The 25,883-nt window shown below is 44.6% G+C and overlaps 6 protein-coding genes across 6 annotated transcripts; 3 read left to right on the forward strand and 3 right to left on the reverse strand.

The window, feature by feature from the left end:
• Positions 1-4,481: 4,481 nt before the first annotated feature.
• PtA15_6A165 (uncharacterized protein) lies at positions 4,482-6,079 on the forward strand (the record flags this gene model as incomplete). The annotated part of the gene is made up of 4 exons (XM_053169841.1): positions 4,482-5,674; positions 5,758-5,802; positions 5,886-5,913; positions 5,984-6,079. The coding sequence occupies 4 exons, from the start codon at positions 4,482-4,484 to the stop codon at positions 6,077-6,079; spliced, it is 1,362 nt and encodes a 453-aa protein (XP_053021092.1).
• Positions 6,080-9,211: 3,132 nt separating this feature from the next.
• On the reverse strand, positions 9,212-9,703 carry PtA15_6A166 (uncharacterized protein; the record flags this gene model as incomplete). The annotated part of the gene is made up of 2 exons (XM_053169842.1): positions 9,212-9,553; positions 9,629-9,703. 2 exons carry the CDS (start codon positions 9,701-9,703, stop codon positions 9,212-9,214), a joined length of 417 nt encoding a protein of 138 aa, XP_053021093.1.
• Positions 9,704-13,631: 3,928 nt separating this feature from the next.
• On the forward strand, positions 13,632-15,169 carry PtA15_6A167 (uncharacterized protein; the record flags this gene model as incomplete). The annotated part of the gene is made up of 6 exons (XM_053169843.1): positions 13,632-13,952; positions 14,085-14,096; positions 14,182-14,298; positions 14,359-14,502; positions 14,593-14,658; positions 15,011-15,169. 6 exons carry the CDS (start codon positions 13,632-13,634, stop codon positions 15,167-15,169), a joined length of 819 nt encoding a protein of 272 aa, XP_053021094.1.
• A 2,474-nt stretch (positions 15,170-17,643) lies between these two features.
• PtA15_6A168 (uncharacterized protein) lies at positions 17,644-19,023 on the reverse strand (the record flags this gene model as incomplete). The annotated part of the gene is made up of 6 exons (XM_053169844.1): positions 17,644-18,000; positions 18,096-18,122; positions 18,331-18,365; positions 18,439-18,516; positions 18,610-18,729; positions 18,861-19,023. 6 exons carry the CDS (start codon positions 19,021-19,023, stop codon positions 17,644-17,646), a joined length of 780 nt encoding a protein of 259 aa, XP_053021095.1.
• Positions 19,024-21,041: 2,018 nt separating this feature from the next.
• PtA15_6A169 (uncharacterized protein) lies at positions 21,042-21,947 on the reverse strand (the record flags this gene model as incomplete). The annotated part of the gene is made up of 4 exons (XM_053169845.1): positions 21,042-21,106; positions 21,217-21,250; positions 21,334-21,525; positions 21,633-21,947. 4 exons carry the CDS (start codon positions 21,945-21,947, stop codon positions 21,042-21,044), a joined length of 606 nt encoding a protein of 201 aa, XP_053021096.1.
• Positions 21,948-22,881: 934 nt separating this feature from the next.
• Positions 22,882-25,535, forward strand: PtA15_6A170 (uncharacterized protein; the record flags this gene model as incomplete). Its single annotated transcript, XM_053169847.1, has 12 exons — positions 22,882-22,927; positions 23,012-23,070; positions 23,147-23,198; positions 23,282-23,373; positions 23,463-23,557; positions 23,647-23,936; positions 24,018-24,622; positions 24,730-24,764; positions 24,848-24,942; positions 25,019-25,195; positions 25,259-25,364; positions 25,442-25,535. 12 exons carry the CDS (start codon positions 22,882-22,884, stop codon positions 25,533-25,535), a joined length of 1,746 nt encoding a protein of 581 aa, XP_053021097.1.
• Between the last annotated feature and the right edge of the window lie 348 nt (positions 25,536-25,883).

Raw genomic sequence — 25,883 nt, forward strand, 5'->3', positions numbered from 1 at the left:
CGAATGTTCTTCAGTTTCTGGCCCACTGGGACCTGGTTGGAGGTTTGTTGATCGATGGCTGACTGTTTAGACAATGGGACATGGGCTTGATGGAGTTGGTTTGTCGTTGGCTTGATGTGGAAGTTCAAACTTCAAACATCGCAAGTTCCGGAGGAATCAGAACAAGCCTCGGCAGGGGCGCGGCCGAATATCTTCACGACGTCATTCTTCAGTCTCATATGTACCAAGGCGGCAATATTTGGCACCCAAGCTAACACATTTCATCCTACTTCATCCCTTCAACTACCAAGCATGACGCGGCATCACTACATAGAGATGATTTTTCTTGGGAGAACAATCCGACACCATTAAGGCATGAAAGACAGGTTCGAAGACATGAATGAAGCTAGAATTCATATCTCACTTTTTTCACACTACCAGCTGATCAGCGCAGGAACACATTTTTGCGTGAATGCAGAGATATTGCTTATCATCAAACGTGGCATAAGCATAGCGAGGCTCGGCACCAAGATTTGAGAGCAAGCTTTTGTTTAACAGTTCTTCGTTCTGCCATTAAGAAATATGTACAAATTTTTGAGTGCTGTTTGACCACTGCAAATTCAAATGATGGTTCACGGCCGCAAATATATCTCCCACTTTGGCTTTGAGGAGATAGTGAATGAAGTGATTGAGACCTCTATCACTTTCGCACTTCTCACTGAAGCACTTCCACGCTGCGGCGATTTACGCAAGCCGTAGCTCGGGATAGATTATTGCACGCCTATCATGATGTTTGGCCCAGGTGACTCGGGCTGGCCAGCTTATCAGCCAAGTCGTAACTCCGAATGTTTCTATCGATACATACGTATACATACATAAGTTGAGTTCATCAGCAAATATTGATGTAAACCTGCTCGTGATGATGTGCTTTGTGGGAATCCAAACTCACTCACTAAAATGTCCGATCAGAGACGGCACAGGTCGTGGTGAAAAGTTGTCTGCGAAATACACCATCGCCAATGGCAAAGGCGGTAAAGAAAAAAACCTCCATCTACGATGTCATAATTGAGTGAACGTGCGTAATCAGCTGTCGCGATAGGACTCAAGAGCATTGCCCGGTATAGCCGTATTCCGGCGCAGGTAGCTGGCGCGGCGGCTCACAATCCAATTAAATTGCGACGTGTCCTAGAAATTGGTGACAGACAGGAAAAATTCAAAGTGAAAAAGTTGAAACTTTGACAGGCTGGCTTTCGTGCCAAAGGCCGTATAAGTGCAGGACCCAGGAAACCCCTTATAAATGACCGTAACCTAAAATCCAGAATTTTGACAAAATTCATACATTTTTTGACCTCATTCATACACGTTTTGTGCGTATGCTTTGAGGATTTCCCAAATTTTCATACATTTTCCATGCCTACCATTCCTGCCGAGGGGGGGGGGGGGGGGGGGGTGCAAAAAAAAAAAAACCTGGGGTGCGCTGCCAAGGTGGGGCACTGGGGTACCAAAAATAAGCCAAGCTGTGCTGCTGAGGGAGGGAGGGCTACGGGTTTTTCTGGTGCACTCTCAGGAATTTCATACATCTTAGTTACTACCCTCTTGTACCCAGGAAAAATTTCATACACTTGAAGTGCTTACCATTGAGGCCAAAAAAGCCCATTCATACCATTTTTGTGCCTACCATTTTGGGTTTTTGCCAAAAAATTCATACATTTTCGTTACGGTCATTTACAGGGGGTTTCCTGGGTCCTATAAGTGCTGCAACAAAACCGCCGGGGTCCGAATCCGATCGGCCTCTCAGACCGTCCTACACCGCCTCCGAATGACATCATGAACACGAATGAAGCTTCCGCAGACTTGTCGGTATTTTTTACATCAGAAGTCAATAATCAGGACAACTCCGAGCATACAGTCCAACCAGTTGTGTTGCTATCTATCAACGACTCTGCTCGCGACAGCTTCAACCCGGATGTTCCACCTGACACAGACTTCACAGATGATACGTTCAACTTCTGTTCAGCGAGACCTTCAAAAGTGACCGGTGAGTTAATCCGTGGATAAATGGAAATGAAACGCGCCAGAGTGTGTAACTCCCATAGACGGAGTTTGACGACTGCAAAGCTTTCGCAGTTTGGCACGTTCTTCATTTCTGCGGCCCTGAAGGACGGAAGATGTCGGCATTGAGGAGACGTCGGAGCGAGTTCAAGTTGAAGAGCTCTCCATGACCTCATTCTGAACTACACATAACAAATCCTAATAGAGCCTCATATCACGTCAGACCTCCATCCGAAACCATGGAGGTTTGACCCTACACTTGACACACCTAAATCTTTGCGGCAACTCCGGAAACGCTCAGGTTAAAGGTAAACATCACCGAGGACATCGTATCTAAGTCTCGAGACATGTGAGGGAGGACTTTTACAGTATATGTTTGATGTTGATCCCGCGATTTGATCGACATTGGCTCAGATTCATGTGAGTCACCGACAGCAGCATCGGAGCAACAAGGGTGGATACAAATCGAAAGATTGAGGGCAGCAGTGCACGTTTGGGCGTAGTTATCGTAGTATCTCGCTGGCTTTAAACTCACTATAAAAAAGGCCCACTTCTTCAGCTTTTCCCAGTCATCCACCACCAGCCACATCTCAACCGAGTCACATACTACTTCCAACAAAAGCCCTTCACTTTAACCAACCAACCCCACCAAAAAAAACAAAAATGCCTAACGGTTGCACTTGCCAAGGTTAGTGCATTGTTCCTTCTGGTTTTGATGATAAGGCTTTGGAACAACGTCCTATGTTTTGAACGAATTCAACTTGTTGTCATCAGAGCAGTTTGCTGATTTGTTTTCTCCACTTTCCAAAAAATATCCACCAGGTTCCTGCAACAGCGCCTGCGATGCCTGCCAAAACAACTGTGGTTGTAACTCCTGTGAGGTTCAGCACTAAAGGAGTCCAATCACCCAGGGAATCCTTTATGGTTTCGCTCACTGAGTGACTCCAGCAAAGTAGGTTGACCATTTCGTAGACCTATAAATACAAGCCGCTTTACTGATTCGAGCTTTCTGATGTCTGGAATCATTTGCCATGTCAACAGTGTTTCTGCAGCGTTCCATTTTTCTTGTTTTCAATTAAAGGGTCGAAAAACATAAAAAAAACACAAAAAAATACCCTCCACCCCACTCCCTTCCCCCAGACACATGGTTTTCGTCGAGTAGTTGTTCCACGACCCTCCTGCAACCTTTCTTTGGCACCTGGTATTCACAAGTACCGCTTCTAGAAATGGCCTAGGAATTGTGTTGGGAAACCATCCCCGGAATTTGTTTTCTTTTTTTAAACTATGTCCACCCTCTCTTGGCCTTGATAAGAGTGGCTTACTTGCAGCCTAAAGTCATGCATCGTTTAAAAATAGCAAAGCAAATTATCCTCAACCCCCCATAGAAAAACACCACCATATGAGTTGGCTTTCTTCAGGAAGGTCTATGAGCCATGCACTTCATCCCCTAAGGGTCTTTGGATAGAGTGAAGCATACTTTTGCCAATAATGTAGGTTTGGTTAGCAGCATATTTTGGATGCAGCTGTCACAGTTAGAGGGTTGGAAAAACAACTCCCAAATATTTAAAAAATGACTCCCAAATATTGGGAAAACAACTCTGATTTCCGGATTTATGTCGCCAGGATCAATTCTTGACCAGTTCCGGATGTCGGCCTAGCCCCTTGTTTGGGATTTGTTCTCCTAAAACAATTTTTGTTTGTAAGTTGTTGCTACTAATTTTTTATACTTTTATTATTATCCACCATACTCATGACTTTTTTTCCCATGCACCACATGCATAACAATTCCAGATAACAGAGAATTATTCATAAACTGAAAAATCTGAAAGTTTTAGCAATAGTGTGCTGTCATAACATAATATATGATGAGCAGCGGGATTAGTAGAGAAACACCTGAATCTCAACCTTCGAATGTTTTAATTTTCACAGGTTTACACTGATGTTCACAGTTTTTACAGCACTTTCTGTCCAGCCTTCTGCTCCCGCCGCCAGTTAACCCGATACAATAGAAAGTGATGTTTATGATCACAGACATTTGACAGTGCCAGCTGGAGGTTGAAACCTTTATCTGGTTTGAATCCATAGCTGGAAAGCAGCAAACCAGTGTATTACATTTGTTTATTCACATGTTGTGAAGAGAAGAAAAAAAAATAGCTGCTGAAAACGAGCGCGCAAGGAAAGAAAAAAAACTGATTACGCAATTGTCCATCAAAGGTGGCAGGAGACCTTGCCTGATCAAGGAGGGGGGATGCTTTATGCTTTGACGGCCTTCGGCTTCAGGTGATCCACTGATCGGAGGGACGCTCCGAGGGCTCCGGACCGCCGGGCCTGGCAGAAAAAGCAGCATGAGTGCTCGGGGTGAGCCCTGAGTCGAACCCCGGGTTACAGCCCTATGTATCTCGCGCCCGCAATTTTCACACCTCGTTCAGCTCTGTTCAGATTCCAGCACAATGTCCAATCCTAATCGGCGTTCCCATCGGCAAGCAACACGGGAAGGAAAATCAAAACAGAAATCGATCGATACTGATTATGGAGAAGAGAATAGTGAGGAGGACGCACTGGAAGAATTAACGCGCCCCCAGCTCTTGGAAATCAATCGCGTCTTCGATACAATCATCTCAGGAAACTCAGTCAATCAGCAGCCAACGCATGGAGCCCCAAAAAATAAAACAAATAATACTAATTCAGAAGAATTTCAAAACCGGAAGTCGACCTCTCCAGGTGATCACGGCGGCGGCTTCCTCGTGGAGAATCAAGATCAATTTGAATCAAGCCAGGGCGGATTTCTTACCGAAGAAGCGGGGGCCGATGTTGAAGCTGGTGGATTTCTTATCGATCAAACCAACGCCCAGACTGAAGGTGGTGGATTTATCACTGAAGAAACGGGGGTGGAAGTTGAAGGTGGAGGGTTTCTTCGGGAGGAAGCTGGGCCGGATAGTGAACTTGATGAGTCGATTAACCAGATCAAACCGAAAACATATCAGTCGCTCTCACTGCGAAAAGTTTCCAACTATATTGGGATTCGACAGATTCCAAACGCGCTAAAAATGTTAAACTTACCTTACCGGAATCGTGAGATCTTGGATATTTTTGAGAACGCGGCTTCCTCGGATGAAGACGACCGGTCTGATGAACAAGTTCGATCGACTGGAGCGAAACAGAAACTGATCAGTCGACTGAAATTCTCGAAAGTCTGTGCCGTCTTGATGATCGCGAATGGGAACGATGACAACTCAGGGATTGAGGAAATGGATGAGACTGGCGCAGAGAATCGAAGAAGAGAGCGGGTCGAAGAAGATGGGGATTATAGCATGGATCAGGATTCTTCGGATCAAGCCTCCTCAGCCTCAGATTATCAACCTGCTTGTCCTAAAGATGGCACTCCGTCTAGTCGATACCGCACGCGAAGAGGCGCAAAGCAAAGCCTTCGATCAAAAGGAACCTCCACCGCATCTGAATGCGATGCTCCAGATCTAGTGCTACCAAAAGCTCGCCCAAAACGTCGACAGGCAAAGGGTAAAAAGCCGAGACGTTTCTCTGAGGCAGAAGATGAGGAGGATGAGGGCGAGGTTTCAATGCAGAGCGCTGCACTTGAAACTTTTGCCTTGTTCCTCCAGCCAACCACCATGAATTCTGACGTCAGGTGAGTTCATATCATGAACTGTTTTACTTCTTGTAATGATAGTATTGCTAACCAATGTATTGGCTTGATGATCATCTCTAAAGTAGGCGAACGATCGGATTTGAAGAGATTAGAAGGGCTGCAGACCAGTTGAGTACCTTGATACACCAATAACTCACAAGCATCGATATGCTTATGTCTTTTTTTTTGTTGGTCTGATTCACCTTGATAGACTTGGGGAGACAATATCAGATGAGGAAGTGAGTGAAAACCAGGTACGTATCCTCCTCTGAGTAATCTGGCTGACCGTGATTCTTCTGAGATGCACAGATCAAGGAGATGCTCAACTATGCCTCTTATACCAACAATTATCGGGTTACCTTCCAGGCATTTGAGAAATTGATGAAGGAGATCAGGACGGTATGAACCTGTCCAACTGGCAGCTCAAGTAATATTATTGGGAGTGATCACTCCAAGTGGGTAATCTGGCCCAAATTAGCATGATGTTTTCCAATATACAGACCGTGAGACCATGTAACTAGTGATTTTTCAGATGTATGCACATAGATGTAAGATCAATCTATGACAAGACTCTCCTCCCAGGCCAGTAGGTTGAGTCCTGGAGGACAATCAAAACCTCCAGTGAATCTTTACACTCAAATGATTTATGTTGTCTAGGTTCCTTGTTCTGGGGTGGAGCACATTTGGCAGCGGTATATCGCAAGTGTAATGATATAGATTCCTGTGACACCTGATAAGTCCACCAAAACTTCATCAGATGTCACACAGGATGCCAAGCAAAATTTAATTAAGCTGATAATATAGCCTGAAAGTGAGATATTTAGAATGTATTTTTGTAGGAATGAACAGAGGGAATGAATAGGAAAATTCAACAAACAAGAAACACAGCTCTATTTATATGCATGCTATTAGGTAGTTTAGTGTGGGACCTCACTTGTCTGCTAGGCTGCCTCTGCAATTTTATTTTTTCAGACCTATCAGTGCAGACATACACTGCGGGTGCACTTGGATGGCGGGCAGACGTCCGGGCTGATGTAGGCCGCCCCCATTTGCCTCTGCAGAAATAATCTGCAAGGCAGATGTTGGGAGGAGCAAATGTCAGGAAGGCTGGGCTGCCCCTGGCAGCAGCTAGGGTACTTCTACCCTGATGTTGGGCTTCAAGCTGGGATTACCCAGACTTTGGCTGCAGTGCCCGGAGTCATGATCACATCCAAACAGAAAGTGTACTCAGCAGGGCTCAATCTGGAGACCAAGTGTAGGGTGATTGTCACTACAGAGGCTAACTTCAACTAATCCTGGTGGCCCCTACTATGGGGAATCTGGAATTTTAGCAACAGTGCAACAAATAAAATATGTGTATTGTATAGGCATATAAGTATACATTGTATTGTATAGGCATATACATTGTATTGTATAGTGTATCAAGTGCTTCTGGGCACCTGCCCCAGTCCTGCTTGGCCAAGCGCCACCAGGGGTTTGGTGTGTGCCCAGGAAGCTTGATTGGGGTGATTGGATGGCCAAACAAGCTTGGCACATGCGTAAGTCCCGCTTAGCCAACCCCAAGCTCTGGGCCAATGTGATAATCACTGATCATTCACATCAGTACATATTGGTTGTTTGTACTGGCCAGTGTACTATTATCAAGGGCTGATACCCATGCTAGTCTCAAGGTGTTGGGATAAGTTGAGCCTGAGGCGAGAAAGTTATACATGATGAGGAATTATGGTCAATCGGCAAAGGTGTGTTGACCAAAAAAAAATTGATGAGAAGGTCCCGGTATTGGAAGAGTCAAAACAAGAGGTGGGGTAGGAGTGAAAGTAGGAGAATTTTGGATAGGAGTAATAGGTGTGATTTTGGAATTATTGGAAATATTTAGATTTATAAGGGTAATGGAGGACTTCCCGTTGACTTTGAATAAATGTGGAATTCCAGATTTTGCAGGGGAATCTGGAATCTGGAACTCTGGATCCCTTCGGGAAGCTTTGGGGACCAAGATTTCACTGCAAAATCTGAAATCTGTTGGCTCAGATCTCCTGCAATTTTGAAATGATTGGAATATAATTGTGAGGCCCAGACTATGAATCAATTCGCTATGTGGCTATGAAACTATCCAAGAGGATAGTTTGCCGGAATGCTTGATAGTAGATCTGGATTTATGCTTAAGTTTTGGATTGCTTTGATAAGATATATAAGCTTTTGATGTTATATTTCTCAAGAAAGAATTACTCAGATAAATAGTTTATAAATAAGGTGAGGAAATGATAACAAGGAATATTTGGATAAGGAAAGAAAGGAAAGAAAGAGAGAAAGACCAAACCAAGGAGAGGAACATAGACAAAATTCTGATTGACCCAAATGACAACATCACAGATTGCTATACGTCATCACATAATGTAATTTGAATTAAGCTTACAAATTCTGCAAAGCAGATCAAGTCAATCAACAATCTACCAACGGCTTGTTAATTAAATGCATATTAATCAGCAAGCTACACTACGGCTCCAGTTGTTGAGCGGTGCCGACGTCGTTTTTGCCCCGGCGTCGGATTATGGTCAGGCCGACCGGGCGCGACGTCGGACATGCCAAAGGGTCAGCCTGACCTGTCCGACCGGGGTAAATTGACGCCAAAGTACCTTTGCCGACGGGAAGGTCAGTCCGACCATGCCGATGCGCTGGTCATCAGGGTCGGCCTGGCGCATGGATCGAGCCGACAGTCCCGACGGGTGGGGCACGAGCGTCGGCTCGCCCGAAAGGTCGTCAGTGGGCTTTGACAGGTTGGCTGTCCAAGGAGTCGAGCCAACCCATCTGACCCCCCACCAGACGGGTTGGTCGGCTTGTCATTCCCACTTGTTGTCAACCTGGCCGACTGATCTGACCTCATGGGCTTGCTTCTTCACCCGAGATATCCCGATGATCATGCCCATCTGGGCTGACCAGAGGTCATGACGGTGCCATGATAAACTTTGTCGAGTAAAAACCACCAACTCGAGAAGGAATCGCCTCAAGAACAACAAACATGAACAACTCGCCTGCTCAAGTCATTGCGATGCGTTGAGCAAAACCGGTAGGCTTTCCTGGAAACAGCCACGACCACCCATACATCATTGATGGGCCGCAAATCAAGAGCAGATCCCCGAACAGCTTCCCCGGAAACAGCCACGACCACCCATACATCATCGGCCAAACTCATGTATACTGTATAGATGCGACTTATCCCGGAAGCCCTCGATCACATGTTTTGGAGGGAAACAATTGAGCACGCGAAGCGGTTAAGGAGGAAAACAGGGAAGATGAGAAACCGTTCTCTGTATGTTCTCATTCCTCATCCACATTCACATATATGACCAAGACTAACATACAGGTTTTAAATGTATTAATAGAGCGATGGTGGATTTGTTGTCTTTCATCGCCTATCAAGCCAGACACCACCTCGTAACTTACCAAAGTTGGACAAGAATCACAAGGCGCCAGAATCTAGCACCAAGGCTTAAAAGAGAAAACATTTTGTATCATACTATAATACATACGCTTCGTAGTCTAAATAAGAAAACTAGGATCAACACGAGAGGTTGAAGGTCTGGAGGGAATTACTGTCTTGCCCTTCTTTTTATTAGCCTTCCATTTATTCAAGCCCTCGTGCAAAGTATCTATCCATTGAAGTGGTTCGATCCTCTTAAAAACCAGGCCGGATGTGCTTTGATGCGAGTCGACAGAATGTAAAGAACAGGAGTTCAAGATGAATTGCTTTTCATTGTTGTGGGTGATCTCAAGCGCCATAACCTCGCTATCGTTCCTCTCAATCCTCAGCTTTCGCGTCTTTGTAAGCTTACAGTTGCCATTGTGGCAATTGTGCTGCAAGTTTAAACAACTCACAACTTCCTAATAATTTTAGAACAGCAAAAGGGCAGCAACATTCAGTATGATGCAGGAGAAGCATAAAAATGCATTACATACCTCTGCGTTGACAAAGAGAGACTTTCCAGTAACTCTGAACTCAGCCATTCGATACCACTCATTTACATTTTCCATCCTTTCAAGTATACTTGCGTGGAGAATGTACCGACATGGTCTTGAAGGCCTCCTGACGCACCAAATTGAATTCACACGACCAACAGTTGGATTAGTTGAGTTTTGATCTGAAGGAAGATCGAACTGTTGGTTGCGGGTCATTTTGTAGAAATCAGAATTTTATACATGTTTAAATACGCTGGCATTTATGACTAGGACCGACATACCAAGATGAAACAACTCTTTTTTAGTATTTCCTTATCATTCAGATGCAGCTTGGAGATTTGCTGAAAATTGTGGCCGTGATAATGATCCTTAAGCGTTTCAGGGACTGCGAGCGTATCAATCTTCGAGACAGATTCCTTTTTGATTGAGGGATACATTTGAGTTGGATATGAGATGGATGCGTTATAGCCAAAGAGATTCTGAATGCTGGCGTTGAGGCTGAACACATCCATTACTTGTTGCGAAGCTTGTGTCCATTTCTTCTTGAACTGATCAAAAAAAACGCTTCGAGATAATAGTTGACGGTATGAATGATAACTGCTGAAAGTGATAGCAATGTCTTGGCCGGGACTTTGTCGATTTGAGTGAACTGAAGCATTGCGCACAATCCCGTTGTAGCTTTCAAACTTCTCGGTAGAACACAGACCGGCGGGACCGTAGAGAAGAATAGAATCTGGTAGATGGAGCAACATGTGAAACTTTGGTTTGTTAATCCACTGAGCAGACGATTGTATAATATGATATAAAAAAATATCAATACGGATCTTCAGTTCGATCAGATACTCTTCCATGTTTTTGATATGGGTTTGGAATACAAGTGGCGCTAAATGGCAAAGAGCATGCCAAATATTCCGTGTTGGCTCTTCCATGAATTGGAAGAATATAAACGGAGCTGCTTGGACTATGACTCTAAAATCTTTACCAACTAAGCTCGATGAATATTTAACCATACCCACGGGTTTGAGTGATGGAATATTCAAAGAGTTGGTGTTAAATGATCGCCACAAGCCTATAAGATCCACTTTCTCGTCGGGTTTGAGGTGATCCATAAAATCGCAAAAAACGTATTTAACAACACCAAGCAAGAACAAGTGTAATATTTCCACAGGAGTGTGTCTGGAACCATCAAATCCTGGTGTCAAAGTCGTACAAATTAGCTCCACACTCCAGAGAAAGATGTCTCATAAAATAGAATGAATTTGACCTACCTTCGAGTTCCATGTACGGATTGAGTAATGAATTGGGATCATTTTTGATCAGATCTGCTATGTGTTGTGGAATAACAGCGTTCAAATGCGCCGGAATCGGTTTGTTCTTCTTTTTAAGTTTCTTCTTCAGTCGTTTTGATTGGTAAATTTCTGATGCAAAATGAAGATTGAGTTGATCTCAAACGCCACATTCAATTGAAAGTTTATCGGATGCTTTTTCGCTTTTCTTCTTTTTCACCAATTCCCAGATTTTCTTGGAATCTTCAATCATCTTAGGCCAAGACCGGTGTTGATTTATATTCTAATCAGAGAGAGAAGGATATCAGGAAGCTGGAAACAATTGCAAAGCAAATGATAGAAAAATAATAAAGACCTGGGTTCCATGCAAACTAATCTGCAAAAACTCCCTCAAGTGTTTCATTGTGACTTTTTCAAGGAGACTAGGAGCCGAGAGAACGCAGGATCGACATGGATTGAGGGAACACAAAGGTACTGGAGTGTTTGTAATTTTGGCGTGCATTGGGGAGTCCGCAAGAAAGGACATGACTGGTGTCATGACCAAGACTTCCTCCTGGAGACCAACATCGTATGCATCAAAACCTTGAGCAGACATTTGACTACGAATCAATAGAAAGCATGGTCAGGTGAAACTACATATTTTTCAAACAGCTTGGGGAATCTACTTGAGCTCCGGAACAATTAGCTGTCCCATTTTCAGAGGACCGGCCGTGTTTGAAGTGCACAAGAAATGGCAATTGAATTCTTGGTTTGCAATTGCCGGGGGAAGCCCGGCCAAGGTAAAATAGTATGAAACGTGCTTGTTCCATTGTTTTGACACGTTCCCCGAAGTATCATCGCAGTAAAGGCTTAAGGGCGTGTGCCAAATGACCCTGTTGTGCGCTATGGTCCTCCATGGATTGGGCAGGGGTACTTTGTTCACTTGACCGCAGTTGAATTCTTTATTGGGAGATGATGTGTACAGTAATTCCACTTCATATCAGCTGTATTCACTCAATTATAACAAACTCAAACACTCCAGACTTAATGTGAGCAAACCTTTGATAAACCCACCACAAACATCTGACAATTTTTTTCCCTTCTTTGTCTTTATTTCGGAGTAGATTGATGCAAAGTTGCTGACGGGTAACGTTATCAAATTGGGGTCTTCAAACCGGATGTTTGATGGAATCTGAATTACTAGGCTATTGTTTTCAGTATTTGAGGTAATAGATGGCTTAGAGCATTTTGAATAAACAGAACTGTTGGACTTATAGAAAAATATAGGCACAATAACATCTGCGGAGGCTTTCTGTTTTACCGGTTCAAATATGTAGTAATGTTTGTTATTCGAGATACACATCTGGACTCGTTGAGTGCGCAAAAAGTCTTCCAACCATCTCCTGGACTGCGATAACTTGAAAATATCTTTCCCCTTTGCGTTGATGGGGAAAAAATCTAAATGTGGATTGACTAAAGGGTTTGCCAATTCCTGCGGCAAACAAAAACACACAAGTGGTAAGTGAGAGGATCAAGGGAAGTAAATACAAAAAATACTATTTACATGGGCAACAATGTTCTTTGCTGAAGGGGCAAAACATGCCTTTCCCGTGCTAAAATTCTTCTGTATCACAGGATAAAATGCAGCGGTTCTTATCTTCTTTCTTTGTCTTCGTAAGGCCTCGTATCCAGGAAGTTTTAAATTGCATAGGGTGAGGAGTACCACTCGTATATGGTTGTAGATCGAGCGCGAGATTATCTTATGTAAGAAGCCTACAATCAAGGATCCCGCCAAATACTTAACAAACAGCAACATCAGCAAATTGTGGTTCGAGTTGGTCATAGAGTAGAATTCTCCAAGCTTACAAGCTTGTTTCGGAAGGGATGCCAAGGTGAGTTTGTTCCTTTTTTTTTGTCTTCCTTCTCCTCATTCTTCTCTTCTTTTCTGGATTGCTGATTTGGACTATTGTCTTCCGGTATGATATCAGTCCAATCTAGTTCACGATAATCATCCAAGTCGTAATATTCCTTGGCTGGGGCGGGTTCATCAATTTCTTCAAGCGGAGGCAGCACATCCTCAGGCGGACTGTGGTCAATTTCCATGTGCGTATTTCTGTCTTCCTCCATCAGAAATGTTCTATCCAGAAAGATCTCTTCGAATGTCTGATCCAAGTCTTCTTCTGGATTGCCTTCCGGCTGTATGCTTAGGCCGACTGTAGACAAACGAGAAAGTCTTCTCTTCTCGACCAATTTATAATACGCCGTTGCTTTTGACTGGTGATCAGCACGCTTTGAATGTGCTAATTTATTCTTGAGAGGCCGACTGGTACAAGTTTTACAAACAAATCGCGGTCCATCAGGAGTCTCCAACACATTGAAACCTGTTCAAGCGGATTTTTATACGTAAGTCATTATATTTCCAAAAATTGTTTTGTTAGAACCACATCACAAGCATCATCCACCTGGATTTTGATTTGTCTCGGCATGGAAGCAATTTTGAGGATCAGGAGCGATATTTTACTGACTGTGAGTTGCGAGTTAAAAAAAGGCTTGCATGACGTCTTTTCTTTTTTTCGTGTTTCTGACCTTGAAATTTGACTTAAATTGCGTCACTTTTTCCGATTCACTCATCCCAGCAGTGATCTCTCTTCCTCCACGAATTCCCAGTTTCTCTTCTCCCCCATCAATTGATCAACTTGATTTCTTTTGATATTTTTCCCAGTCTTTCTCCCCTGAACATGTCCAACTATTGCAAAGGTGAAGACAATGTTTCAAGCATCTTCACCCTTCCAGCCCCGATTCCAATTAATCAAACCGGCAGAGATGTGAACAAGGATGACAGAGATGCAAATGAGCAGCAAGAAACCAAACACTCTGATCTCTTCCGCCGGGCTGAATCCATGTCCGTTCACAATCAAGAGGAGACCGATCAATGTATGTCAGATCCCAATCATCCAATGGACTCCTTGATTGAGGAGCTTCAAAACAATTTTCACCTCAACGATCACTTTGGTCCACTTGCTGTCAAAGCTGTGAAGGCCAGTCTTTCTATACTTGCTGTTTGTTACACATCCTGACAGTTGTTTACACAGAGCCCCCCCAAAGAGCAATATGCAAGATCCATCTATCTCATGAGTTCGATTGCACAAAGTCTTGCGACTGAACCAAAAACTACCGGATCGACTGTTCAGGATCCGTTTAAGGTGAGTGATTCCTTGTGAATTCAATTTTAAATCCTCGTTGGTTTGGGTTGAACATATATTGCTGTTTTATTATTGTCTTTCTTAGGATTTTGTTCGGGACACGGCCAGACATTTCATTGTGAGGACTGACCTTGAAGCTTACACTGCTACGGCCAATAAGCACTCGGATACTCTGACCAAGTCGCTTCCTAAGTTGACCAAAGTAGGCATCTCTTTTGTGTTCGATTTGCTGCTTTTTCTTTATTCTAATCTAGCTATCCAGGATGTGGCCGATCAAAAATCGGACGATTTCAAAGCCAAGTTCTTCCCAGAAGGCCACGCTGGCAATGACGCAACCGGAAAGTCTCCTTATGGTCAGGCACTTGGCTCTTTGGTGAAGTATGTGCAACAACAGTTGAGAGACTTGGTACGCAGTACCCCCCCCCCTCCCACTTCTATTTGAACCTTCAATTATTTCACATCAATCTGATACATTTGTTCGAAGATTCTGACACAGATGTTGAATAACCAGAAAATCAAACCAAACGGGCCGGTCCCAGAGATTGATGACTTGATCAGAATGGTAAAAACCAGTTTCACTATAACTATCTCTACCGATGCAATCAGGTGATGAAAACTCTCTTTGTGCTTATCACAGATAATCCAGGAACTCCTTTCCAAAAACGAGAAAGGGAAGCAAGTCAACATCATCATCACTTGGAGGCACCGAATCCAATTCAGCCACATTTGATTGGAGACCGCCTCCCATTACGTTAATCATCACCCTAAAAATGTCACACAGTGGGCACTCATTGATCAACGTTTGGATGACCTCTGATGGAAGTCTACTGCCTTCCAACAAAAGTAAGGCTGTTATTATCATCCCATAGAAGAATTGTGCTGACCACAACCTACTATTCCTCAGACATGCTCAGTTGGTCATTGCAAAGGACAAGGCCCTCTTCTCCGGTGGTAAGGAGTTCAAAAAGATAGAGGAGGCCGATATTATTATGCCAACCATGCAAGAAGTCGAGGACGCCATGCCAAGGAGTATCCCGGCCGAGTCATCTGGCCCGAACGTTTCTGATGCCTAATCTCCGCTTCTCCCATCCCATAAAGAAGAAAGTGGATCAGAGTATTGTTTTTGTTATCCTTTTTTGAGGCCCAAAATTCCTGTACATGTAGACCAAATGATTCTATTTCCTACGCTAGTACTTTCAGCACCGTTTCAATGAGCAGTCAAAAAAAATCATCATTCTGTTATTGGCTGAGCAAAACCCGCCCTGAAGCAAAAAAAAAAAAAACGGATCCAATCCATCAGGAGAGCAAAAGTGAGACTCAGATCTGGCGTCGGGGTCAACCCAACCCTAATATGACGTTGGGACAGCTAGCTCTAAATCTGCCGTCGGGGTCAATCCGACCACTCAGCTCTGACTGTAGGGTATTGCCGACCTGTCTACCCGGAGGGTCAAAAATTCTTCCAGACTGCCGCCGGCATCAATCCGACCGCTCATTTGACGTCGGCATCAAACCGACTGCTCAGTTCAACGCCGGGAGCCATCCGACTACCCCTTCAGACGCCGGGATCATGCCAACGCGTCCGACGAATTTCACCCCAACGTCGATCCCACATTGGCTTAGTGCGGGGTTGGCAGGGTGTTCACCAACGCAAGCGCCAACGTTGGCTAGACGTCAGAGTGCACCCGTAGTGTAGACACGTTAACCATATTTATCAGCCCGAGTCATTAGAGCATCCACATTGGTTGCGGATTAAGGGCGGATTAGAATAACTAATCCTCCTCGGCAACCACATTGGATCCGATTTAATTGGACTAAACTCCTCCCGGGAGTACAATTTGGAGTAAGCGGGAGTAAATTTACTCCTTGCTAATCCTGGGAGTAAGCACTGCATGCAGACACTCCTCCCCACCCAAAAGTATGCACTAAATACAGATTACATAAGCTGTAGGTGCATACAACATACTTACTCATCAATTAAGCCCGCACCAATGCGGTTGACCACCCGGATTAGCGCTAATCCCGGAGTAAGCTAATCTGCTACTCCTTGAGTTACACCCGCACTGATGCGGATGCTCTTACAGAATGGTTGTGGTTACTGCATGAATGGCTGTGGTTACCGCTTCAACGTTTTTTGCAGTTAGTGTGTTAACCATATCAAAGTTAGTTTTAACTGGTATCAAAAAAGGTACAATACTTTTTTTCCAGGGCAAAAAAAAACATGACAATGTACAGTGGGTCATCTAATGTTTTTGGCACTACATTTTTCAATGCAGACGCTCAGAACACAGACTTCAAGTCATGAGATTGGCCACAGAGGTGTTAAAGAAGTTCCAGAGAATGATTATCAAATAAAAAAAAGTAAAAATAAAAAAAAGATAAAGGTGAAAATTATCCAATTTCTTGCAAATTTCTCAGAATCTTCATTACTGTTCAAACCAAGGAGTGAAAATCAGAGAGTACAGTAGGGCATGCAACAAGAATGATGAAAAATGAAAATTTTTGGAACCATTGCCAATGATTCTTATTTGATAAAATAAATCGAGTCAAATCAGTGGTGATTTGGGTGACAGTCCCTGAGTTCAATTTGAAATTGGTGGATAACCCATCCAACCAAAAAATCATTGAAAATGGTTTCAATTTTTTTTTTTCATTTTTTATCATTCTTTTTGTATGCCATACTTTGCTCTCCAATTTTCCCTCCTTGGTTTGACCAGTAATGAACATTCTGAGAAATTTGCAAGAAATTAGAAAATTTCCACATTACTCTTTTTTTTATTTTTAGTTTTTTTTATTTCATAATCATTCTTAGGAACTTATTTTCCACCCCTGTAGCCAATCTCATGACTTAAAGGCTGTGGTCTGAGCTTCTGCATTCAAAAATGTGGTGCCAAAAACATTAGATGACCCACTGTACAATACCCTCTAAAAGAGAATATCACCCTTACTAGCACTGTTAACGGGTATGAATAGCAACAGAAGACATTATCTTAGACGGATAACGCTGGTTATCGTAGTGTATTGTAACTACCGACCGTTATTGACAGATCAAGGGAGTATTTTTTCCTGGTGCTAGGATATGTCAAGACACTCTACTAGATCACACCAAAAGAATCATTTTCAAGTCATTATTTTAAGGTGTTTATGAACATTTTTTCAAAAATTGATGAATTGTTCTGCTGCTGTGCACTTTACCAGAATTTGAAAAAATTGTTCATAAAGTAAAATTAGGCCCAAGGTTTAGGAAAATTCAATTTTGAACCCCCCTATTGAATTGAAGTTGCATTGACACTGCAATTAGCTTACCCATCTGGACGGACTAGAAGTCTCCAAGCCGCTGCAACTCATCAGAGTCTCTTCTTTAGGTCGTTGGTGCAGGATATCTGCAGCATCTTCCATTCACAATCTTTTTCACACATTTTCCTCGAATATTTCCAAGGTGGGAAGCTACATTTCGTTAGGAAAGCATGGAGAGAGGACATAGGGGTTACAAGATTCCATTGCGCTACAGATTTTCGGATCATAATTAATGGGATGTGGACCGCCAAAATTACAAACAAGATATCCAAGAAATGATCGCATATATGGAGACTAATTTATACAAGTTGTTGTTTGGATCACAAGCGATCCACAGGGGTACGTAAAATAGATGTCTAGCGATTTCTCGTTCCACCAAAGCCAGTAGAAGATCGAATAGGTCCCAAGTTACTGCTATCATCGGCCACATCCCTCGAGCTGCCTTGGCCTCGATAGGTTGGATTGGACCGACCAACCGAAGGTTCAGCGCTACCAAACCAACTGCCAGTCCCCCGGGCTGCAACGGGACTGGTCCAGTCGGATTGCTGGGCTTGATTTCTTCTGTCCCGGGTCCCAAATAAATGCGTGCCTGCAGATCCTGCAGCAAGACCTGATAACAACAGCATTTCCAAATATGATAAAACATTGGGGATTAGGGGACGAGATGACTTTTTTGACAGGCTGTTGCAAGGTGTTGTCACTCACCAGTCCAGAAACCGGGCCGCCAAGGCTCTGACGTACCAGGTGCAGATTTTGGTTGACTCGGCACGTAAGGTGGAGGCGGTTCAGAGGGACGACCACCGCCGCCACCACCGCCACCACCGCCGCCGCCACCACCACCACCACCACCGCCTAATGAGTCCGGTAAGAAGGGATCAAGCCAAGGCATAAAAGAGACCAGAAGGGGTCGGAGAACTGGGTACACAATGAGGAGAGTCACTCCGAGGAAAAGGATGCAAAAGACCAAAGTTGAACCTGGATCACATAATGGGACAATAATTGAGAAATACGATTAAAATGCATCCTGCTTGTGACGGAAAACACATACCTGTTGAACCATCCGTGGGCGAAGAATCATAATTGTAAGATGAATCTATTTTGAGGGTATAAGTCAAAGCGCACGAGCCTGGCAGGAGCGATTTATAATGGCAGTTCAGCAAGACCATGGCGAAGACGATGGTGATTACTAAGAATAGATAAGAATAACTTCAAAACAAACCTTTGAGTACGTATGGGTCGTCGGCATGTGACCATCCTTCACATCCCACTTCAACTCGACCAAGTTTCAATTTGGCAGGAAGGTCGGCCTCGCATCTCCAATTGATATCAGTTCCCGAGCCTAAAAATTTATTTCAAGGATACAAAGGCCATAAACAGAGCATGTCAGTAACGATAATACTACAGAAACGGGGTGCTTCTTGTATACAGAGACTGTGCCTCGGTTACATGGCATGAATGATGAGAACTGACCTCCTTTGTTGTAGCATTGGATGACGTCAGGCCGGAAGATCTTGCACCCAGGGCCTTGACAGACCAGCTGATCGACGGCCGAGGTCCGACGAAAGCTTGTCTGCTCACCGTCGAAGAATGTGAGGGTAGGAATTGAAGCGAGTAAGACCTTTTTCGAAAACATCGAAAGCGTTCGTCTGCAGGGTAGGAATTTGAATCGGGGCGGGTCTTGACGAATATGGTATTTGGTATGAGGCTTTGAGTATCAGTTAACTTGCTTTTTCGTCGGTCTGGATAGATTGAGATGGAGATGGGGCATTTTGGTGTTCAAGAGCACGTCTGTATTTATGCCAGAATCGCTGAGTCAAGGTTGCTGGTTGAAGCGAGACTGGCTGTGCTGACGTAATGCCGTCTCACGGCGCCAGCTTGGCCATGGAGCTTGGCCCCTTGGGCCGTTCGAGTCCAGCCTGTCCAGTGCTGCATGGCCGGGCCCGCCAAGCGCTCCAGATCTGTGACGCTATCTGCCTGCAAGTAGGTCTGGTAACGAACTTAACACAAGTCCCTCCCTGTGCTCGCGGGGCGCGAGCACCCTCCCGCTTGCGGCCCTCCCTGTGCTCGCGGGGCGCGAGCACCCTCCCGCTTGCGGGAGAGACTTGTGCCTAATGTCCGATATTTGGCCTGAGGCTGCCCAGCCAAATATCTAAAAATTCCTTATATCCCCCATATCACTGTATACCCATTGGATTTCTTCATAGCCTCTGGCATCATTAGAATCAGATTTTCTTTCTACATATTCTGGCGTGTTTAACACAACACCTACCCCCATCCCTTGAAAAAAAAATTGTTGTAAAAGCATGGCTTGCGAGGCCTTGCAAGGCTGAAACCGTGAGAAAGTGTCTGCACTTGACCTGCAAATGGCCCGGCGGGTCTGTCACATTGCTCAGAAAATGCCCTTACAAGAATGGCTGCTGAGCGGCCAGTTCTTGATGAATTTACTTGAAAAAATATGTACAAGACAGCTGAGATCAAGGGCTAGACATGGCCAACTGGGATTTGGATTATGAGGTGATACCAAGTTGTAGGAGAGTTGTAAACACAAAATCACACATTTTCATTGAAAAAATCCGTCAGCCTCAGGCCAAATATGGGACATTAGTCCTAAGCCTCTCCTTCGGAGACGCTTCGCGCCTCCTCGGAGAGGCTTAGTTAAGCTTGGTCTGGTAAGGCCTGGGTGTGTTGCGAGGCGATATCTGCTTGTAGCTAGCAGCAAAGCTTTCCGTCGTGGCTGGTCGCAGGTTGAGCCAGGTTGAGCCCAGCTCGTCTCCAGACACCAGATTCAAATACTTTGATAAGCTCCCCAGCTCACTCAGAATCATGAAAACCAGAATAAAAATTACAATGGAGGACTTCCTGTCAATCTGGAAAGTCAGATCTGAGCCGCCAGATTTCAGATTTTGCAGGGAAATCTAGGTCCCCGAAGATCCCCGAAGCAATCCACAGTCCCAAATTCCAGATTTCCCTGCAAAATCTGAAATTCCAGATTTATTCAAAAATGACGGGAAGTCCTCCAATAGTAAAGATGCTGAGCATCATCTGGCTTGCGTCTCTGTAAAATTATCTCTGAATTATATAATTTAGCAACATGATGTCCGTTGGGTCCTGAAGCTGATATTGGAGGACTTCCCGTCAATCGGGAAACCCAGATTTTGCAGGGACATCTAGGCAGATCGGGGATTTCGGATAATCAAGACCAGATTTCCCCGCAAAATCTGGAAAAATCCGAGTTCCCAGATTGACGGGAAGTCCTCCATTAACCATTCACCATTCTTGACCGTTCAGTGGAGAGACTGCCCACGGTTTCAATCAAGTCATCATTTTGTCTAAATGTTGATTTCAGAGAAAGAAGACGAAAATAAGCAGTCTTTTTGTTTTTCTGCGGGGTCATGACACTGTGTCGAGTAATTCTTGGGCACGAATGTGAATTCCGTGATTTTGAAATCCACTGCAGCAGGGTATACAGGTATGTTAATATCGTGGATTGGCGTGTCCGTTCGAAGGATAGATCAATGAGCTTGAGGACTCGTGATAGGGTATCTATACATGTGTGGTCATTCCATCCCAGGCGATTTCACAGAAACACGCAGGCGTTTAAAAACGGCACATGGAAACTAGGCTTTTGCGTCTCAACATCAAGGAAAATCCTCAATTAGGCACGGGAGCGTAGTTCTTCGCCTTGACGTCTTGGTCGAACAGACACAATTCCAATTCTGAACGTTGGTGTATAGGGAATGGAGAACGGCGAAAGAAGATTTTAGGTCAGCTGTCGGATATTTTCATGGTGCAGCGGAGCCGTGGGGGGGGGGGGGGGGGGACTGACCGGTAAAGCTGTTGAGAGTAGTAGTCCATGTAGCCTATTTGATTCCCACGGGCCGAAGAATTAGATATGGTAAGATGATCAATTGATGAAGCAGAATTAGAAAGAGGTAAGACAGACGTTTGCGACCCAAGGAGTCAGTCCGTTCTCTTTGGCGGCAGCCATGGCATTTTGGACGACCTGGACCGCCCTAGCAGTCGAGCGGACGGCGGTTTTGGAGTCCTTGAACCGACCGGCTTCGACGACAAATTGTTGGCGAATGGCCAGATAATCAAGTATAGTCTTGTCCAGATAGTCGATATACTCTCGAACCTTGAGAAAGACATACACGCAAGTTTTGATTGTCAATTCATCTAAACATTTACAGCTATCCTGTTGGTCAGTCGATAAGCATGGTGGAGTGGGATTGTGGGACTCGCCTGAGCTAAGCTATCGCAACACTTGGTTCCGTCCGAAAGAGTGATCGAAGGCCGGGACCAGACGGCGGTACCAGCAACGTGTGATTTGGGGTCCCGACCGTGTACGACATCTTCGTCCGTGCCATACTTGATAGCCTTTCCGTCTGGTCCTACCGTTGGTCCGTATCCGGCTTGGGTGCCCTGGTAACAAATCCCTTGCGGATGTTGCGATACCGGGAGAGAGAGTTTTGTCGGTGCTGGGACGGAGTCAAGCTTCAGACTGGCATGGGTAAGCCCGGCTAAGCAAGACACCAAACAGATCCGGAGAGCGAGCATTAAGTAATCTGTCTGGTATCTCTTGAAATCGACGTGGTCAGGGACTTCAGTTAGACTTGCAGATATCTGATAACAGCTCGGCCGAGGAAAAGTGGTTTGTAGGAGCGATATCTGATTGGGGTGCTGTGGGGAAGTTGAGTGTATTCCAAGTTGACCAGAAAGGGTGGAGAGTACCCAAGACAAGCTGCATTGCAGTATTCATTTGTGGCTTTAGAAGCGAAAAAGGCCCTGAGAGTTCGTACTCGCCAAGCCATTCTCCGCCATGGCTATGGACGTCGGCCCGGTATAAATTCATGGTGCGCGAAGTGCTTTTCTTGTTGCGCCAAATGATTACGTAATCCATATATACCTGTATTTACATTTTTGAGGATTAAATTTGGGCTTGAAAGCACCGTCACATGTCCTCTAACTTGACTAAAGTCCCCCTGTGATTAGGAATTAGCATGCTCTCCTCCCCCAGTTTCTTCTTCAGATGGGTTGGTGATATCATACAATGGAGTTTAAATAAGAGGGGTTTTTTGGGGAAATTGTGGACAGACGTTCAGACCCCTGCATTGTCCAGCCCGAGCCTCGGTCTGACCGTCTGTCTCAGAACATGTCCAGGCTCATCCATGCGCATGGACTTGAGGGATCTTGGTCTGGTGGCTTCAATGTGGCTTCCTCTCCGACAATCTACGCGAACTTTCAGGCGAGGAATGTAATGAGCAAGAACCTATTTGCCAGGCAAGCACCATCAGCCAGTACATAAGCTTACTGTGAACCCTGCCCCCTTAATTTCATCCCCGAGACTGTGATCGTTTCATCGGACTCGGATTATTTCTCGAGGTGGGATCCCAGCTTGTCAAAATTTGATTCCCAAACGGCGTTTTGATTAAACGAACCAGAAGCCTAGATCAAGATTAACCTGATTCCATTCATATTGGCAAGGCAAAAAATGGAGGAAAAGTTTGATTACATTGTTGTTGGTGGCGGCATGGCAGGTGAGCAAATATTGCCAATCATAGCCAACCTGATAGGTTTTCCGAGCTGACCAAGACTTTGATACTCTGTTCCACCGGATGAAGGTTTGGCGGTGGCTTCCCGTTTGTCCGAAAAGCCTGAATTGACGGTCCTGGTGCTTGAAGTGAAGAGATCCCCTTCCAATTTTCAAGTTGAACAATGCCTGCCCGATGAGCTAAGCTACTCTTCTTTGCGCGTAGGCCGGAGAAACTGGCATCAACAATCCCGCCATCAGCGTCCCGGGTTTGATGGGTTGGTCGAGCTTTAAATCACTGCACTTTAAATCCTGGAAGCACTACAATTGAATCTCCTTTGTAACTTGCTCATTCTTTAAGTCACGAACTTGGGATCGGATATCGATTGGAACTTCTGCACGGTTCCGCAGGAGGGTGCTAATCAACGAAAGATGTCTTACCCTCGTGGAAAAGTACTCCACCATTGATATGATATTATGAGATTCCATGAGCTTGTTTTATGTGGGGCTTGGTTCTTATGCTTTCTTTTGTATGTTTCCAGGTCTTGGGTGGCTCGTCGGCCATAAATTTCATGATGAGTAGTAGGGCTGAAGCGGAGGACTACGATGCCATCAAACGTCTAGGGAATCCAGGATGGTAAATACTTAATTTCTCGTTCCAATTTTAATAATCCATCTTATCTTTTATTTTTTTGATTCACTGTGGCTGGTTTGGTCTCATCACAGGGGATGGACGGAGATCGAGAGGGCTTCGAAGAAGAGTGAAAAATTGATCATCCCCCCCACGAACTCCCCTTATATTTTCAATCCCGAAAGCCATGGGAGGGATGGTCCCGTTGTCAACTCGTTTCCGAAATACATCCCACCCCAGTTTACTTCCTATTTTACTGCCTGCGCTGCGGCTGGCCACGTGATTCAAAAAAAGGACCCTTTTGCTGGCAAACTGGAGGGAGCTTACATTTACCCTTCAGCGATTGACGACCACGGCTCACGCGTGACGAGCGCGACTGCATACTGTGAGTTAATTAGCGCCTTGTCTATCCCCAACCGAAGATTCAAACCAGGTTTGCAATTTTTTGACTCCCCGCTCTCCCCAGATTTCCCAAATCAATCCCGCACCAATCTGGTTGTACGAACAAATTGCGAGGTGAACAAACTTATCCTCAAGAATAATGGTGACAATTCGGAATTACAAGTTCTTGGAGTCGAGTATTCTAGTTGTGGGACGCCTTTCCGGGTTCTCGTCACGAAGGAAGTGATCATGAGTGCTGGTTCTATTGGCACTCCTGCGATACTCGAGAGGAGTGGAATAGGAAACGAGCAAATTTTAAAATCCTTAAACATACCAGTGACACTGAACTTGAAGGGTGTTGGTTTTAATCTTTCGGATCATGTGTTTGTGATTGCCAATTACAGGCTCAAACCTGGCCATAGAACTTTAGAGGATCTCACCAAAGACCCGGGATATGCTGCCGAGCAAAAGCTAATATATGAGCAATCTGGAGGTGGTTTATTCAGTCATCCCACTTCTATTTTCAACTTCCAATCCTTGAGATCAATCGTCAGTGAAGATGAGATGAACGAGGGATTGAAGCTTCTTAAGAACTGTCCAAGCTATCTGTCTCCCAAGCAATTTGAAGCGGTGGTTGATCGAATCATGAACGGAGTGGCACTGGAATTCAGCCTGGTCAACACTTTCTTTGTTTGTGATTACTCCGAACTCAAAAGCCATCTACGCCTAGCGCTAATCGTCACAGGGTGCTTGGATTTCCTCTCATGGAGTTTGCTTTTGTTTGAACGTTTATGTAGGAACCGGAGCTTCCCTCCGACCGTGACACTTCATAGTAGGTCGAATTGTAGTGTCAAATTTTTGCCATAGTGTCATTTTCGGAGAACCTGATGATTCGTCTGCGACTTCTTCTTCTAGCCTCACTGCGAACGTCATATTACAATACCCTTTATCACGCGGCTCATCTCACATCCAAAGCCAGGATCCCGGAGCGGCACCCTTAATAGATCCAAGTGGGTGTTTTATCACTTCCACCTAGGACCGGTCCAGGTTTCACGTTCGACGACTGAGATATGAACTTGTCTGCAGAATTCTTGATGCACCCATTCGACGCTTGGCTATTAGCCCAAGGTGCAAAAGAGATTAGAAAAATAATGGCACAAGACGCACATCAGGATATTATTTTGGACGAACACTATCCTGGACCATCTGTCCAAACTAACGAGCAGTGGGAGGAGAGTGTCCGGAGGAGGGCACTGACTTCGTGTCAGTACAATTGAGCCGTGGATAATTGCAAGTAAGAAACAATACTGAAGAGCCTTGTTTTAGATCATCCATGCGGAACTTGCTCAATGCTTCCCCAGAGTGAATCTGGGGTCGTGGACCCCCAGCTCAGGGTGTATGGCACCCAAAATTTGAGAGTCGTAGATGCCAGGTGAGTGTCCAAAAAGACAAGGAACTAAAAGCAAGGAAGTGGCTGTCCACTTACTTTCTGAATCTGTTGCCTGTTAGTATCTTGCCAGTCCAGCTTACTAGCCATCCAGCAATGACAGTTTATGCGATTGCAGAAAAGGCAGCTGAAATGATCCTGAATCAGAGCAATTAAATAGAGCTTTCACTCCCCAGCAAACAGTATACTGATGTTGCTTTTTTCGAGATTTCCTACAAAAAATAATATACTTCATGCCTCTCATAACTTTATGGGCAACGCAGTCAATTTCCGTGATCAGATCTTCCTCTAGACTTTTTTCATTTTTGTACATGAGTATTTCCCTACATAAATACATACAGTCTCCCAAAAGTTAATCTTGATTAATTTTGGAGGGACACTCTCGGACACTGTGATGAGCTGTGATGAGTGAGACGTTTGATGACATCATCAGAAGAAATGTTGGTGTTAAAAATTTATGATGATGGCCAACGCGGTCATTCGCGTTTAGTTTCGAGGTGGTGA

The sequence above is a fragment of the Puccinia triticina genome, chromosome 6A, assembly GCF_026914185.1.
Source record: "Puccinia triticina chromosome 6A, complete sequence".
Lineage (NCBI taxonomy): Eukaryota > Fungi > Basidiomycota > Pucciniomycetes > Pucciniales > Pucciniaceae > Puccinia > Puccinia triticina.